The 19,450-nt window shown below is 37.3% G+C and overlaps 1 protein-coding gene across 1 annotated transcript in view; it reads right to left on the reverse strand.

Annotated features, from left to right (window-relative positions):
- Positions 1-321: 321 nt before the first annotated feature.
- KLHL15 (kelch like family member 15) overlaps positions 322-19,450 on the reverse strand; it is a 53,600-nt gene continuing 34,471 nt past the window's right edge. The window contains exon 3 of the mRNA XM_004612241.2: positions 322-5,566. Within this exon, the coding sequence (XP_004612298.1) occupies positions 4,457-5,566 (1,110 nt within the window). The 3' untranslated portion in view covers positions 322-4,456. The remainder of the gene's footprint in view (positions 5,567-19,450) is intronic.

Consider the following 19,450-nt stretch of genomic DNA (forward strand, 5'->3'; position numbering starts at 1 on the left):
CCTAAAAAAAGAAAAGAAAAAGCAGCATAGATTTAAGCTTATAAATGCTCCTTCTCAACACTGTTTCCATTATGCAAAACTCTTGTTAGTGGAAGTCTTAATTACTTGGCTTCTTTATGAAATTTCCATTGCATATCAGTGTAAATAATTTCAATCTAATGTTCTCATCTGAATCTGTGGCTCAAAGTATCACTAGAAATCACATTTTTGTGGCACTTCCTTGGCAAACTGAAGGAAAACAAAATGTATACTACTGAACAAGTCATGCATGACTTTGAAAGCAATGGATTATATATAGTAAATAATAAGAGATAAAGTATATTTTAAAGATTAAAAATATTTTATTTAAACTTTCTTCATAAACACTTTTAACATTTTTTTCAATTTAAAAACAGAATGGATAGCATAAACATGTTTGAATAGATTATATTCACGGCTTGGGAAAAGTTACCTGACAAAAATGTAAAGGCTTTCAAAACAGGTATAAAAGGCAAACCTTAAATTATTCTAAGATTTTTAAGTTGGCCCTACGATTATTTGACTACTGGCCCAAAATGTACCTAAAGGTCAAAATATTTTTCTATAGACAAAGTATGCCCAAGAGGTATAGAGCATATACAAGTTAGGTAGAAAATAACCTCTCCAATCACCTCACTGGAACATTCCTTCAGAAAGCAAACACCTAATCCTTACTGATATACTGATTAATAAGTTTTTTATGTAGTTGTTCCCAAAGATGTAAAAAGAAAATCCAACGTTATAAAGGGGGAACAAACCAACCTGATGGCATTTTTTTCAATGGTACTTGTATAATATTTAAGTAATATTGGTATACTGAAAGAATATGACTTCCATGAGTCCACCTATTCCCATCTATGCTTATGGAATTTACTTTATACTCTCTCAAGAAACTAATTTTTTGGAAGTTTTCACCATAAATCTCTTTTTAGAAGACAGTTATTCCCAAACCAACTGTAATTTGATTAAACAAAACATGATCCCTAAAAATGTTCAGAGTACAAAAACAAAACCAAAAATGTCTAATAGGAAAACAAGAAAAATGGCACTAGCAGTCTTACTGCCGTATAGCCCTCAATTATATCTAATTTACACTATTATCTATGTTGTGTTTTACTTCAGTCTAAAACTTTAAATTATGTATGCTCAAAAGAGCTAGTCTTTTGAGATATAGCTTATAAACTGAAATAACAATTTATATTATAAACTGAAATGTTATGACCTACAACCACATATACATATATAAAAATAGTCCCACTGAACGTCTGACATGTTTAGATTATGCAGCTCAAATAATTTGTTATAAAATATTTTAAAGCTTAGTTTCATGTAATTAAGACAAAACTCTCCATTTTTACCACTTCTCCTCACACAAATGTGTGTCCTTTACTATGACACGAGCAGGCTTCCCAGAATGAGGTGTCCAAAGGTGCTGCTTTAGAAAAGATAAGTGAAGGGCTCAGTCAATATTTCACAAATTATAGTAACAGAGTAGAGCAATGAGGACACAGTGAAAGCTGTCTCAAGAAAACTAATTCTATTAAGCACTGCTTTTCAAAAACCAGTAGTATTTCTTCCAATACAAAACCTTCAATGTGAGAATTTTGACTTTTATGAAAAGGTTGTAGTGCAAGGATTTTCTTTAAGCAGATTAAAATAAAAACTTCGAAGGTCAAAGACATGGAAGAGAACAAACATTTCTAATTAGATGCAAGTAATGAAGATCAGCTATATTTGTCAAGTCTGGCATTTAAAATTTAAAGTAAAAATGAACACAAAGAGCAAAACAGTTCAACTGTATTGTTTCAGATCTCTTTGAATTTTTAGAGAACTATTTTGAGCATATACAATGTTTATCAACAAAAATGGTTCCAAATGAAGCACAGAAAAACTTGAAAATATTCTATGAAAAAAATTTCCATAGTTTAATATAACAAAAATAAATCTCTTTCAGCAATTAAACCATAGTTTTAAAAGGGAATGTAATTATGGATTTAAAATAACCTAAACTAGCACTACATATAAACAGAAGAATTTTCTCATACATTCAGAACCCAAGCAATAGCAACTATTTTTAAAGCTCAAAACTGATATAACAGCTAACGTCAGGTCAGACATGACTTACGTGTGAAGCTGAACCCAGAGTTAGTTCAAGTTAAGTTTTCACAAATTTTCTAAAACATGAACTTTGAGCTTGGCCATATGTCTTGAAAATGGAAGACCAAGAATATTTCACTTATTTGCCCAGATCTTAGACTAATGAGGGCTAGGAAGTCATATCTAAGCAATTAAAGAGAAGCACCACTGGAGTATATATAAAGCCTCTCATAGGTCTTGGACCGAGATCCCATCTCGGTCTTTACCAGCAAAATTGTATCAATGAGGCAAATAACAAAAACATTATTGTCACTTTCTTTAAAGCAAGTAAGCACACATAAGTATACCCACTAATATATTAGGAAAAAGAATGAAATGGCTAACTAATGCCTAGTTTTCAAAGTAAAATAATTTAAAATAATTTTTTAAACGTAGAAAACTTTTACCCATATTGACATGGGGAAAAAACTTATTCTTAGAAACTGAAAGCAAATGATAGGAACATCTGATAAAAATTTAAGTGTCACATACCAAAATAAATGTTATTAACTTGATTTCTAAAACCTATGCCAATCTTTTTCTTGTTCAAAAACTACCTGTGCATCTGACTAAATCTTAAATGCCTTCAGTTTGGGGACTTTTTATTAGACTAGTTTGACAACTTGTCTAATTGCAAACAAAACCAAAAAAAAAGTCTTCACATTTCCATGACTTCACTCTTCCATTTTATGTTCAGTGGTGGCAGCAGCAAAAAAAAAAAAAAAAAAAATTAAAAAAGTGTAACTAGAAAATTTATACAACAGCCATATAGAAGGCATTGCAATATTGCACTGATATCCTAAGATCTGGCATGTTTTGCCAGTGTAGTTTTCTAGTCTGTATGACATACAGACTTTTATTTGCTCAGGAGAAAATGGCACCAATTTGAATGATCCACTCCCCTATTATTCTTGCTAATTTTGTCTACTACATTTTTCCTTCAAGTTGAAACAGTTGAAAGGTGCGGCAAATCCTAAAAACACTTACTATAAATGCTTTTCAAACAGTTCTTTTTGATCCATTCTTAACTTTTGGGTTATTCTCCATGCTAGTAGCTTTCTGTGAAAAAAAAGCTGAGGATTTTACACCCCCAGTGCCGCTAAATATTTTGTACTAAATAAACAAGTAGATATGACCAGTAAGATAATTCTATTCCTTACCTCTATGTCAAAACTGAGTTCAAATTTCCACAAGTTGCTACTTTCCATTCAATAACAGATGCAGCAGCAGTATTGAATGTAAAGAAGGGGTTGCACTTACTTTCAAGGGGCCTTTACTAGGAGTCTGGTATTACCTAAATTCTCTTTAAAAGTGCTTGCACGCTGCAGGGCCAGGGCTTGTCATATACCACTCCAAATCTCACTAAGAACAGGGTAACATTAAACAAACTGCAAAGAAAAACATCTTCATCTTCAAAAACAAGACAAACATCGATAAAGAACACTAATGTTTACATTTGGAAATAAAATACAAAATGTTAGTTTTATAAATCCATACATGTTTCAGGAATACAGAGAGTTCAAGTATTACTGAATCAGTATGGACTAAAGACAGGCTACTCTGATACCAAATGAGGACTCCAGTTACTTTAACTTTCTAAAAATGTTAATACACGAAAAGACGTTACATCTAAAATTCAACAAGTATGGCAAACTGTGTGTGCAAGTGCACTAGCTTAAAAATATAGAATCCTAACCACGCATAAAAGGGGATGTGCCTTATATATTTATAAGATGTATGCAAGTATGGATATGCTTTCACTAACACAATGCAGATAAGAGAAGGCAGCTTAGAAATAGTGTTCTGAATATAAAAAAGTTACCTTTGTAGAAAATTTATATTTTTGCATTTTCAGCAAAAAGCCATGCAAAAAGGTCATGAGTTTGAAACTTAATAAAACCAAAAGGTCTAACAGACTGAAATACACTGAAAGAAGTCTTCGAAAAGATTTCAGATAGAGATAGGAACTGAAATTGCATCCCAGGTCTTCTCTCACAAGATGCATACCTCCTACACTGGTATCTGAAAGAAATGTTTAAAGCATAAAATCAACTTCCCGGGTAAGTGGATCATTCTATTAAACTGCTTCTGGAAGTAGATTCAAGAGCTAGTGCTTAGGATTAACTTATTGCATGAATTTGAGGTCACTAAAAAGAAAAAGAATGCTAGCACAGAATGAAAATTTATGATATAAGACCAATGGCTTTGATAGTAAAACTGGTGAGGTTTTTCTTTATGCTTTATCTACGACACAAACAAATGTTTTTGTTTGGCTTCTTTTCTGAGTGAAAAAGATGTCGGTTTAATTGCAACGTCTGACCTCATCCAGTATGTATTCTGGGAAATGCAGGTTGCAGACTTGTAAACCATCCAGCTTGCAGGGCATTCGTGGATACTCATCTTCCTTCCATTTGTTTTCATCAGGATCAAAAGTGAGAATGGAATCACTGTAGTGACCATTGTAGCAAAGGCCTCCAAGAACCATTATTTGTTTGTCCAGCACAGTCACACCATGACCACTTCTACCAATTGGCATGGATGCCAATATGGTCCACTGATCAGTCTCTGGGTTGTACACTTCGGTGGACGGGCATCCCTGAGATTCAAAAGAGGCCCTCAAGATCACACAAACACCACCAAAAACATAGAGCTTGCCATTGTAAGAAATCATTTTGTGAAAGCATCTTGCGTAATTCATCTTGCTTCTATTCTCCCAGCAGTTGGTAACGACTTGAGTTCTCCGGGTTCGTTGCTCGATGGTCCCTTCTTTGCTGGGGTCAAAGACACACACTTGTTTGGAGGTGGAGGATGAGGTGATACCACCAGTGATAAACAACTTGTTATTGAGCACAGTCCCTTCATGTCCGTATTTGTTAACAGGATAAGGATCCACAAATTCCCACTGGTCATTGGTGATGTCATATCTCTCAGTAGAATAGAAAGTCTCATCTCTGGTTCTGCCTGCTACAGCATAAATGAACTTTCCAATGACACCAACTGCAAATTCTGATCGGGGTACAGACATGTCTGCCATTCGGAGCCAAGAATTTTGTCTTGGGTCGTATCTGAATACTTTAGAGGAAGCATGGAATTCTCCATCTGGGCCTAGCTCTTCTCCGCCCAACAAGAACACAAAGTTATTGACAATGGCGAGGCAGTCTGGGCGCAGAGGAACTTGTGGGCCCTCTAGCTCCCACCAGACTCTTGGTTTCTTTAAAAGAAGTATTTTACTGTTAACCATACTATGTCCAATCATTCCTCGGAATACTGTAGTCTGGGGTTTGGCAGATCGAATACGGCTAGACTTCATATCCAATAACGGTTGCTGGTGAACATTCTGAAAGTAATTCAATGCCTGGTCAACTTCATAGCGCAGCTGTCGGGAGTATCTGTAAAATTCTGATGTTTTAACCTAAGAATGCAAGTTTAAAAACAATACAAAAATTATTTAACCAAAGAGAAATACCACTAGTATCAAAACCTAGTAAGACAACTTATGATTTAGGCAAGCTTTACTAAAACTTTTTTCTAAAGATCACACACCTTCCTATTATCTTCTACAAAGTTTTTATGCTTTTCATATCTGTAATCAGCTCTGATATTTCTAAGCATTTTAAGGCAAACAATTTATTTTCCAGGAAACCGCTTAAGTCTCCTTATCAAGTATACTAATCCCCTTATCAAGTCCTGGGCTACAAGTGGCAGCTATAAAGATAGAGGTTTCATAGTAGAGAGAAACCACTTTCCGAACCACAAAAACACTATTAAAAATAAACATAACTGGGGCTGGAGTGATAGCATAGCGGGTAGGGCATTTGCCTTGCATGCGGCCAACCCGGGTTCAAATCCCAGCATCCCATATGGTACCCTGAGCACCGCCAGGAGTAATTCCTGAGTGCAGAGCCAGGAGTAACCCCTGTGCATCGCCAGGTGTGACCCAAAAACCAAAAAAAAAAAAAAAAAACCCCAAAAAAATGACTAAATAATTTGGGGAATTTGTTAGGAGTTAGTAAAGCATCGAATATGTACAAAATATTGACTTAATCTGTGAGAAAGAGAGAGAAGAAAAGTGTCTGCCATAGAGGCAGGCTGTGGGAAGGGTTAGTGGGAGAGAAACTGGGGATATTGGTGGTGGGAAATGTATACCGCTGAAGGGATATGTTTTGGAGCATTGTATGACAAACCAAATCATGAACAACCTTGTAACTATCTCACAGTAATTCAATAAAAATAAGTAAAGATGATCTGATATCATAATACAGTACTAATTCAGATGACAAGAAAAAGCTTATCTTTTATTAAGAGTTGGAACTCTTCTTGTTTTAACAGTTGGATCTACCTAACTATAAGATCTCATTAATCACCTTTAAATATGCTAAATACCATGAGATTTTTTAAAAAATAAGATGGTCCCTCAAAGGCTTGTTTCCTCAAAGAAATTAGAATATATTTGATGTAACATATTTACCAAAATGTAAATGTGTAAGTTGACAGATATGAAGCTGCACAGTCCATCTGTAAGGGCTGTTAAACTTTATATAATGCTTAAAGGAATACTTTGTGAAAGAGACAGGAAGCTAGACCAAACAGAATAAACCTGTGTCATACTAGTTTGTAGAGGGAGTCAAAATCTATTTATGAATGCTTTCCTTTTATCCACTCTTTCCCTATCACCATCCTAAGCAAGTATTTGAAATAAAAAGTACCACAAACTTATTTTAATAACTGCATTTCAAAATGAATCTTGCTATTTCCTGATAAATGACTTCTTAGGTAAATTTATTGTGCAAGCATCAAAACGTCATATAAATTTACATGCTATCATCCTCAACACATCTGTGCTATCTTACAGGGATAACTTTTAAATATACAGTTCAGTCTTGATCTGAATGTTATTTAGTGGCACGTGACTGTATGTATAAACAGATGTTTTCCCAGTAAATGATAACTCTAAACCCTGTACTTTATTAAAAATATACTTCAGTATTTTAAAACAAACATTTCACATTTTCACTGTCTATTAATTTCTTCTATAAATTGCCTAATAATGTGACTCACTCATTTTTGTCTTGAGATCTAAAAAGCAATACCCTGAAAACCAGCAAGAAACATAAACCTCAAATTAAATAGTTAAGCACCCACTGTGCACAGTCAGTGGTCGAAGAACTACACAGGTTTTGAAGTAATAGAATCTTGTCCAGCACAGTAATTAAGCACCACATCCAGCAGTCCAGTATGGTGATTAAGAATCTGATTTAGAAAATATGCAACTTAGGCACTCACAAGCTATGCGGTCTTTTGCAAGTAACTCATCTCTTTGGATTTTGTTCTGTTGTTGTTTGGGGGCCAAACCTGGCGATACTCAGGGGTTATTCCTTGCTCTATGCTCAGGAATCTCTTCTGGTGGTGCTCAGGAGACCATGAGATGCCAGGCTCAGCGAGTGGAAAGCAAATGCCCTACCCTACTGTACTATCACTCTGGCCCCAGAAACTCAAAACCTTAAGCCCATTTCCTCAGTTGAAATGTTGGAAGGAGGAGCAGCACCAATGCCTTATGACCCTAAAATATAAGACAAAATAATCTAAGTGAAAGAAAGTGTGGTGCCTATCATGTGGCAGTGGGTGGGGGGAATGCTGTTACTATTACTGACCAGGGGACATATCTGTGCAACTGTCCCTCTGCTTCTGTCAATGCAGCTGACTGTGCTTTTGGTCTGTGTAAAATAAGGGAGACTCTTTCTGCACCTTATCCTTACCAGTAATGACTGATGAAACATGACTGGTAACACACAAGAAGGGAGCTTTAGAGAAAGCAGCAGTGTTATTTGGAGATCAAGAAAGAAAGACTGCTGCACATATTGGATAGGCAGATTTCAAGTTTTTCAAAAGGAAATTAGGATTTATTCCAAGATCAGAAACTGCAAAGAAGCTTGGAGGCTCTCAAAAACATAATGATAAATGCGTAATTGCAAAACACACTGGTGGGGTGGGGGGAGGAAATATCTAAAAAGTCTGATGTGCTGCAGAGAACATTCTGGAATTCAGATGTTAAAAAAAAAAACCTCTTGCAACAGATGGCAAAAAAACTCCAGGAAAATAAAACAAGTGTGATAAAGAGTGAAATGGAGCTATAAGATTATGAACTGGGGCTGGAGAGACAGTATAGCGGATAGGATGCTTGCCTTGCATGCAATCATCCCAGGTTCAATCCCAAGCATCCCATATGGTACCCCCGGGCACCACCAGAATGAATTCTTGAATGCAGAGCCATGAGTAATCCCTGAGCATCACTGGCTGTGACCCAAAAAGAAAATGAAAAACTAGTAATATAAACACGCTAAAACCTCTCAGTATTGAACTGTGACTTCACAAAGTGCCAGCTACTGAATACATGGTATTGGTGAGGCTAAGTATAGGGAAAAGTGTGATTATTAACAAAGACAAAAAGAAAATAGCCTTACCCTATTTTATTTCTGTTCTCAGCTAAAAATGCTTTAGTCTTTCAAAAACCAAATACAGTGATTAATAAGAAACTTAAATTCAAGACAGCTCGGGGAGGCGGGGGGGAAAGCAGGCTAGATATTCTAAGTTCAAGTCATTCAATCTCACAAATCATGTCCTGGGGTTCTGAGAGGCTTACAAGATAAATGCTGTTTAATTGCCTTCTGTAATCCATGTGGAATCATAAAGAATAGGATTAGACTAAGAACCAGCCACACTCCTAAACTATAGTATGGTTAGCCTGAGGCTGATCCTGAATTATTTAAAAGAAAATAAACAAACAGCTCTTACAAAGTGCTACACAAGGAGGCAACACGAAATCAAGTAATGCCAAAACCACTTCCGATTAAATTTTGACAATGTCATAGCACAGGAAAAGGATGAGAAAATCTGTAACTTGGGCAAGATAATCAACAAAACCTCATCAAGAGAAATATTGGGGACCCATGAAGCACCTGAAATTGCAGCAACAATCATGTTAATGTATTTATTAGGCAGGATGAAGTAGCAGCAAGTTCAGAGCTTTAATCATATGCACTTCATATGTCACTGAAGTTCAAATGCAAAGCTTTAAAGACTATCCTCATTTCAGTATAAACTATGTAATATGGCAATCTTAAGCATGAGTAAAATTTTAGGTTGAACAAAGAATAGATAATTTCACCTTCTTCGACCAGGTAAAATCACAAGTGTTCAGTTGCTTCACTGTAGTTCGACATCAACAAAGCAGACCAAAGACAGAGAAGGAATCCAAATCGTATAAAGAGTGGTCAAAAAAAAAAAAAGGAAAAAAAAGTGGTCAAGAAAATAAAGATTCCTTCAGCCAAAGAAAGATTCAGAAAAACTCAGCTATTTTCAGGACCAGTAAGTGAAAAGAGGGGAAAATTATAGATTAATATAAGAAAAATCTTTGTAATTTAAAAATGTCAAAATAATGGATATCCACTGATTACTGGAAGAGAATAAAAACTAGAACACAAACATTTAAAACATCAAATCTAGAAGCCGGAGAGATTGTACAGCAGTCAGGGCATGTACCTTACACATAGCAGACCTGGGTTCAATCCCCAGCACCCCATATGGTCCCCTAAACTGGCCAAGAGTGATTCCTGAACCTGGAGCCAGAAGAAAGCCCTTAGAACAGCCATGTATGACCCAAAACCCAAAAATGAGTAAGATGTCACATCTAAATAGTATATAATGATAGTCTTACGCAAACTAGTGACTGCTTTACATACTATGTATAGTAGATGGTGGGGGAAATATATATTATGTATACAAGATAAATTTCCAATGAGCTCTTGGGGAACTTAGCCCTTTTTGTCAGTTCTACATTAACTCTGTATTTGGCTTTTTCATAGGACCCATTAAGTAAAGGGGACATGGGCACATTATTTCCCCAAAGCCAGAAACTGTCAGGAACCACTAAGTACCCTACAAGGAAGATAATGAAGATATGAGCATGTATACCATGTAAGGAACAGGGGAAGGGATCCTTGTACCTAAGAAGGCTAGGAAGAATGGCCTATAATGACCTACCATCTTTGAACTCTGGTTCTTACAGATTCAACTATGGCAGTTCAACTGTTTCTTATAATCATTTCCTAGTCTTTACACTTATCCTCAGTCCTCTCCCACTGGATCTCTGTACTTCTTTACAACTGGGGATGCAGACTTTATGTGTCATTTCAACTAAGTCCAAATCAAAGCTATACATTCTTGGGATCAGAGAGAAAGTACAGTGGGTAGGGCACTTGCCTTGCATGCAGTCAACCTGGGCTCAATCCCCATCCCTCAAGCCTGCAGGAGTAATCCCTGAGTACAAAACCAGGAGTAAATCCTGAGTACTGCCAAGTGGCCCCCAAACAAACCCACCCCCCCAAAGGGGGTATATAGCTACATACTATAAGCCCAAATAAAATTGAAAATGTGCTTTAGCTCTTACTTCCCTTTCCCAAGGCCAGTAGTTCTAGATCGACCTTATCCTTTCCTCAAAAGTACTTCCTGTTTTTTCTCTAAAACCACACTGAAAGTATCCTCTTACTTAGATCTAACAGGCTTTAAGACAAGAATGTAGGACCAAAGTTCTTTATGTGAACGAAATCGCTTAAAATATATCAATGAAAGGAGCAATAAGAAAAAAGAAATATGTGGCACATCTTTTCCTAGAGAAAGTACATTGGGAACCAAGGAGAAGAGTACAGGGGTTAAGGACTTTGCATTGCAACTTTCCAACCCCAGTTCAAATCCCTGGCACCACATATGATCTCCAAGCATGGCCTGGGGTCACTCCTGAGCACCAATGTGTGTGGCCAAAAACCAAAAACAGTATTTGGGAAGATGAGGAAAATGGTTCAAAGAGATGTATCTTGTGCTTTGTATTCAGAAGTCCCAGTTTCCATCTTCACCAGCACCAGTGTCCTTCAAACACACCTGAGTGTAACCCCCCACCAAAAAAAGACACACATTTTTCCAACACTGACTCCTCATAGAGCAACTTGAAAAACATCGCTTTTCTTTCATGTCCTGAACACCTTTTTTTAAATCCTTTTATAAGATTTGTTTAAAGCTGTCTTACTTAAACCTTAAGAGAGTGAGAGAGTACAGGGTAAAGGCATCCGCCTTGCAGGTGGCCTCCTCTGATTCAATCCTCAGCACCACGTGGTGCCAATACATCCAGGAATGACACCCTGGGAGTATCACAGAGCTGGCATTACACCCAAGCACCACTGGGTGTGGCCTAAAACCAAAAACAGAAAATAAAAATAAAACCTGGAAAAAAACCTTTCCATACCATTTTTCTTGTTTCAAAATTTCAAAAGATGTATAAGAGCACCTGTTTTATCCTGAATATAAAATGAAAGCATGTATTACCTCAAAAAAAAAAATCTAAGGGTCAAGGGATAGGAGGTTAAGGCACTCGCCTAGAATCCGGCTGACCCAGGCACGACCTATGGACCCCCAGGCATCAACTAGGTCTTCCTGAGAACAGAGCCAGGAATAAGAGCCCCCAAACACTAGTGTAGTCCAAAAAAGCCTGCTGCCCCCCCAAAGCAATTTAAAAACTGACCATCTCAAATCTTTAAATATAACTGTACACATACTTGCACTTAAAAATAAAACATGAGCAACTGATTTTAAATGTGGTTCTTAATTATATTAAATTGAAGAAGTAATCATTGAGCATGTTAAGTATCTAGCCATTATCACTGAGCACGTTTCTTCAATGTTACGCAATTTACCTTACTAAATTCTTGACTTTTAAAGCTAACCCTGACAATTGTAATTACAACAGGCATTTCTGCAGTTTTCTATCTGATCAAAACTCTCCATCTTAAGGGGCTGGAAAGACAGTACAGGAAAGGCAAGGCATTTCCCATGCACGCAGCAAACGAACCCGCCAGAAGTGATTCCTCAATGCAGAGCCAGGAGTAAGCCCTGGAAACTGCCAGCTATGGCCCCCAAACGAATTTTAATCTGCAATTTTAAAAAAACCGACCAAAAACAGGCTTATCTAAAATTTCAAACTATCAAACAACCAATTTAAAAATAGCTATTTCGCCTTTTGCAAAGTTTCTTCTGGGAGGAGGGTTGATAGATCTCAATAGCACCAGGCAGTGCTCAAGGGTAACCCCTGGTGATACATGGAGAACCATAGGTGGCCCTGGGTATTCAAACAGCTTGGCAAGATGAAACAAGCAGTGCCTCAAAATCTCTATACTCCCTAGTTGTTATTCCTTAAATTCCCAACATATACTAAATCAAAAGAAACAAAATGGCTCTTATTAGATTACCCATCAGTTAAAGTTGGGGTGGGAGGAAAGGTGCTAAAAGCTGGAACAATCCTGGAACTCGAGATCCCAGGTATCAGCTTTATATTGTCCCTGTCCGCACGGCAGAGCCTGGCAAGCTACCTGTGCGTACTGGATATGCCAAAAACAGTAACAATAAGTCTCTCAATGAGAGATGTTACTAGTGCTCGCTCGAACAAATCGATGAGCAACAGGATGACAGTGACAGTGACTGTCCCTGTAAGCCTCCAGTTTAGATCTCCAGGGCCCTACCCTTTATAAAAGAAGTCAGTTGTATAACAGACTCCTCTATGGCCTCTTCCTACATCGAACATGCTAACCCAATTTTTTTAATGGAAGATTGAGTCCTGGCTCTCCATTTCCTCATTTCTTCTTCGTGATCTAATCTTTAAGAGAAACATTCAAGACCAAGATAATTATCATGAGGCTTTAAAACTAAAAGAAAAGATATTTTGAGGAACTACAGCTATACTTAATGTAATTTTGAGATTCAGTAAGACGTAGAATAGTCTTCATTGCAAAAACATCTACTCTCATATTAAAAAGTACATAAAATCATATTCACAATTTAAGCATAAAACTAATTTTTATATTGATTTACTGATTTAATTAATCCCTTTGTCCTAAAATACCGACCACGGAAAAGCTAAAAAATATCATTTCATGCTAAGCACAAATACCTTCAATAATAAAATTACTCAAATATCGATAGCAAAGATCTATTTTATTAAGGATTCACACACCTATGTAAGTAAAAGTATTACATACTTATTAAAACCTTCAAAGGTTCTTTAGGGTAAATGAGAGTAAAGGAAAGGATTCCTCACCACAATATTCTAGTTAAGTTTCAGCAATTTTTGTCACATATCCCTTCAATTTTTTTTTTTTGCGTCACACCTGGCGATGCACAGGGGTTGCTCCTGGCTCTGCACTCAGGAATTACCCCTGGCGGTGCTCAGGGGACCATATGGGATGCTGGGAATCGAACCCAGGTCGGCCGTGTGCAAGGCAAACGCCCTACCCGCTGTGCTATTGCTCCAGCCCCATCCCTTCAATTTTTTTAAAGTAAAAATACTTAATTAAAAGTGGCGCCAAAGATTTTAATTGGCTAAGTCTCCTCCCAGTTTCAGTGTGATAGTAATAAAGAGCATGCCTTCAAAGTACACATCTAAGGCCAAATAGTACAGCAGGCAAGGCACTTGCCTTGCAGGTGACCAATTCCAGTTTGATCCCCAGCACCACATATGATTCTCTGAGCACCTAAAGGGAATGATCCCTGAGCACCACACTGGAAGTAAGCACTTAGCATGGCAGTGTGTAGCTCCAAACCCAACACATTGTACAAGTCTAAAAGAAGATATAATCTTAAAAAAATTAAGCCAAAGCGGATGGTAGTGCATAGGGTGCTTTGTGTTACATACAGCCAATCTGGGTTCGATTCTCAGCACTACATATAGTTCCTTAACACCACCACAACTGCCAACAGTTATCCCTGAGTGCAGAATCAGGAGTAGCCTTTAGCACCACTGGGTGTGCCTCCCAAAAGATATGGGTGTTGAACTGAAGCAGGTAGGGATTTTTGCCTTGCATGCAGTTGACCCAGGTCCAATCCCTGGCACCACAAACAGTCCCCTGAGCCCTGCCAGGAGTGATCTCTGCATGCAGAGCCAGGAGTAAGACCTATGCACCACCACCAGGTGTGCCCCCCAAAAAAGAATTTTTTAAAAAAATAACTCAAAACCTTTGAGACTTTGGAGGTTCTTAAAGGGGGGCACACCCAGCGGTGATCAGGAGCCACTTTTGTGGTGCTTAGGAACAACATGGTGCCAGGGATCAAACCAGGGACACATGTAAAGCAAATGCCATAACAACTGTACTCACTCTCCAGCCCTGTTAATATTTTATTCATAAGTATAAAATAAAGTACAAAAAAAGTTATATAAAATATATCCTAGGGGCCTGAGAGAGAATACAGTGGGTAAGGTGCTTGCCTGGCATGTGGGTGATCGAGGTTTGATCCCCGGTATGGTCCTCCAAGTATTGCCAGGAGTCATTCCTAAGCACAGAGCCAGGAGTAAGCCATGAGCACCTTTTTAAAAATCCTGAAACTAGCTCCTGGATGAGCAAGTCTTTCTCTGATAACGTTTTCTGGGTAAATACTAAATTTGAGGATTAAAATTTTACAAAGCCTTAAGTTTTTCCTACTCCCAACTCTTTCTCCAGTCATAGATCTCACCTGATCTTTTCCATTTTTACTTATCATTTGGCTTTCCCCCAAATTCATTGTTTTTTTGTCTTATGAGTCAACATAGCTATCCCCATTCCATGTTTCCCTTCCTTTTACTCCAATTTCCAATTCTATGCTTGTTTTTATCTCTCTTATTTAAGAGTAAAATCAGCAAGTAAATGAATTTTTTAACTTTCAATAGGTATCTGCCTGCTTATTAATATACCCTACAAGACGATCTCTCTCTCCCAGAGAGGTAACAGTCAACACACCAGACTGCTACTACTCTCCAGGAATCTGTGAACCAGGAGTGACAATAATCCAAAGTCATAAAATGTGAACTTTACATCTGTAATAAAAGGCTTGTGAGGAGAAAAATATCTTTGGTAGTTTTGAAAAAACAAACACAGGAATTAACTACAATTATCCAAGTTGATAGGGCTGAAAAGAAGGGATAGACTGGAGGGGAAAGGAGACACAAAGGCATCGACAGTGAAATAGGCTTTAACCCATTGACCTAGTTTCCAACTTGCAAATCTATGAGCAAAATCTGTTAATTTCAAAATTTCAAACTTATGGGGCTGGAGTGATAGCACAGCGGGTAGGGCGTTTGCCTTGCACGCGGCCAACCCAGGTTCGAATCCCAGCATCCCATATGGTCCCCTGAGCATTGCCAGGAGTAATTCCTGAGTGTAGAACCAGGAGTAACCCCTGTGCATCGCCGGGTGTGACCCAAAAAAAAGCAAAAAAAAAAAAATTCAAACTTATGTCATTATTTTATATATGAAGGGAAACTAAACTTTGTTTTTAGAAATTCTACTCTTATTTCACATTTAAAATGCAAGCTGCCATCTTTAAACAAAATCTCAATACTGTTTATTAGGGGCTGGAGTACATGCTTTGAATACAGAAGGTCCAAATTTGATCCTGGCAGCACATGGTCCTGAGAAATACCAGGAAATGACCCCGGAGCCCCACAGAGGTGTGCCCTTAACCAAGACAATTCACTTATTGTCAAATACAGCCCTGTTTGTTTCATATACCACTATAATGTTAATGGTGGGGGGAATCTGAATGCTGAGGATTGAATCTGGCTCGCCACATGCAAGGCAAACACCCTACCTGCTGTACTATCACTCCAGTCCCTTTTCAGGGTTTTCTGACTAAACTGTAAAGAAACAATACAGTTAATGATTTAGCTGTTGGACAAATGTTTAACTGGTTAACTGCAAGATTAGTCAAAACTGTTAATTAACAGTTCCAAACCAACGGAATTCTAGAGAGGCCTACAACACCTACATTTTATGTAGTTGCATCCTTGCCCAGGAAACTATCACCAAGTAGACTGTGTCACAATTAACCAGAACATCACAGTACCCAAGCATGACACTATTTTTTTCAAATAAAAGAATACATTTCTTTATGTGCCAATTACTAATGTGATATAAATCAACTCTGTTGGTAAGGAAATACCTGGAAGATTGTCAGTTTTTTGTGAAACCTGTTCTGAGAGTTGCTACATTCCTAGCAAGGTCTTCAAGGTATACTCAAGACCTTCGAATTCTATCCATTTCAAGGTTACTCCAGGACAGCTTATTCACATTTTAAAATGTAGCTTTTAAAGCCACAAATTCTGGTCATGAAGTAAAAGACATTATCTTTAAAGTGTTATAGTTTTCAGGGCCAGAGTGATAGTGTATCAGGTAAGGCACTTTGCCTTGAATGCTGCCAATCCAGGTTTGATCCCTGGCACCTCATATGGTCCCACAGTATCTCGAGGATTGATCCCAGCGCACAGAGCGAGAAATAAGCCCTGTGCGCAGCCAAGTGTGGCCCAAACCACCCCCCCTCAAGTATTTTAAAAAGTATTATCATCTTCTTGAAGCATTATTACTGATCAGAGAACTGTATTTATATATAATGAAACTACCTTTTAAATAGTGTAATAATCATCTCTAAGCTGTAAATATTCTTGTAACAAATTTATAGAATGCAATGACTTGTGAAAACCAAAAACTTGCTATCAGTAAAAACCAGTTTTTACCTGATCTTGGCAACATTACATTTTAACAGCATTAGGAGTCTAAAATGCCACGAGCTAGTTTATCAAACAGTGTGTATTTGGAATAAAACAAAATACAAGTATATAATCTGCCTCCTTAATAAATATTGTCAAAGATAAAATATAAACAGCCAATGAAAAATCTATTGTAAAAATGAATATGTTCTTTGTAGGATTTAAGAGATTTTCTTTCCACTTCAAATACTGAAAGATCTTATTATAATTAAACTATTTTAAGGGGCTCATCAGTATGCTGAATCTTACCTTATGCATATTCATGAACTGAAGATGCCCTGGGTTCAAAAATATCAAAAATGTCACAGTACTAAAGAATCAACATATGGGTATTTTAATGAATAATTTAACAATTCTGCTAAAGATGTTTTCATACAAAAAAAAGCTAAGACATATTTTGCCAAAAGTACAATTTCTTCATGTGATTCCTTGAGCACCACTAGAAGTGATCCTTGAGAGCATAGCCAGGAGTTAAGCCCTAAGCACTGCAAGGTGGCCCCCAAACAAAATAAAGCACACAAACAAAAATAACAGAGGCAAAGATCAGAGTTAGTAAAATAAATGGCAGAGACATTTGCATTATGTAAAAACTTAAAACAATTTCTAGTTCTATAAATAAAAAATTATCAGAATTCTTAAATAACTATGTCAAAAGGACAAGTTCCTTAAATTTATTTTCAGCTTTGATTATACAGTAAAAATTCCAGATGTTTCCCCACATACTTTTTTCAGTGCCATTAAATTTCTTAAGCTATGTTTTGTTCATGCCAATACGTTAGAATTTAAACTCTACAACTTCTAAATGAGCTAAACTGGGTTAACAACATGCTTCCTGCATGTACCTCAGGGTTTCTTCCTCCCTGCATTATCAAGTCTATAGAAGATCTTACGCTGGAAAGCAAGACTCCAATTCTGGTTTGGCAGTATCACTTATTCTGGAAAAAGCACAAGCAGAGCATTCAATGCATAATAGCCTGGCCACATATAAAATGTCGTGTAAAAATTTTATCTTTGAAGCAATGTTTCTCAACCCTTAGGGTTACCATCTGACCTTGCTTTCTTCCTGTGGGCCCCTGTTCAACCAGCTGAACCCCTAGTCTCATGCTGTGATGATTTTCACCTCTAACCCCCTTGATCTCTGGTTATGTTTCTACAGAATATTGAGAACTAAAGTTAAAACAGTTGATTTCAACAGGGGGAAAAATCTAGAAGAGAACTTGGAGAAGACATCAAAAAGAAATAAACCCAAAAATTTCAGCACAGCTCGAGGTTAGGATTCAAGTCCCTAGACTCAGTAGGGAGCTAGTTTTGTGGAAGAGGTAGAATTCCGCTCTTTCCTTCTTTATGAAGCCACTAACATTAAAATTGAAATTGTTGTGGATTCGTTTACCATTATTCAGTTACTTCTGATTTTTCCCAAGTCAAGAAAATCATCAGATACATCCATGGAACAGTTAAGTTCATTTACACTAACTGTACATAATATTCCTAAATTCAAGAGATGGATTAAACATGTGAAAGTCTGTTGACTATGTGCATATTTTCAGCTCACTTTCCGAAGTTCTAGAGCAGTACTGTGCAACAGAAATAGAATCTGAGTCACAAATGAGAGCCAAATTTTCACTTTCTAGTAGCCACATTTTTAAAAAGTAGAATTGATTTTACATCAGAAGCTGCCCCCTAAGTACCAAACTGGGAGTAGACCCTGAGCACTGTAAGGTGTGAGCCCCCACCCCAAAACATAATATTGATTTTAATGTATCTTATTTAGCCCAATACACCCAATTATTTCAATATACGATATAAATTCATAAGGTAACTTGCACTGTCAGTTTGGATTTTAAATTCTCATTTCAGACTTACTGTATTTCAAGATTTCAATCATCATAAATCATATTGAACCATAAATCATATCAGTGTAGTTCTAAAATCATGAACACTTTTGGGGGAGTGGGGCTGGAAGTTGGGCCATATCCGGCAATGCTTGGGGAACCATATGTGATGCCAGTGATTCAAAGTGTCGTTGGTCATATGCAAAGCTAGTGCCTTACATCCTATGTTATCTCTTTAGTACCAACACTCATTTTCTTTTTGTTTTTTAGTTTTTAGGCCACAAATGCAGTGATTTTCATGGGTTACTTTTGGCTCTGTACTCAGGAGTTACTTCTGTCTGTGCTTGGGGGACAATATGGAATGCCGGAGATCAAACCTGAGACAGATGCATGCAAGGAAAGTGCCCTATCGGCTATACTATCTTCCTGGCCCCCAAACACTAATTTCATAGGGAGTGGTTTGGGGCTGGGGAGGAGTTGAGTACATACGTTATGTGAGGAAGCTCATGGATCAATCCCCGACACTATTTGGTCCCCTGCGCAGCACTTGGAATTACCCTAAACACTGTGCTATGAAATGGTCCCAGTATTCATCAGATGTGACCCCAAAATAAAACCCAAAAAAGGGGCTTTTAAAATTTTGACTTTAACTTGTAATTTATTTTGCATTTTAGGCCACACCCAGTAATACTCAGGAATTAATCCTTGTGGTGCTCAGGGAATGCTGGTGAAGGAATCTGGGCAATCTGCATGTAGGGAAAGAACCCTACATGATGAAATACCTTCTCTGGCCCCAGATAATCTTTTATTTTGAAGAGTGAGAAATTCTATGAATTTAATAACAAGT

The sequence above is a fragment of the Sorex araneus genome, chromosome X, assembly GCF_027595985.1.
Source record: "Sorex araneus isolate mSorAra2 chromosome X, mSorAra2.pri, whole genome shotgun sequence".
In the NCBI taxonomy this organism is placed as follows: Eukaryota; Metazoa; Chordata; class Mammalia; order Eulipotyphla; family Soricidae; genus Sorex; species Sorex araneus.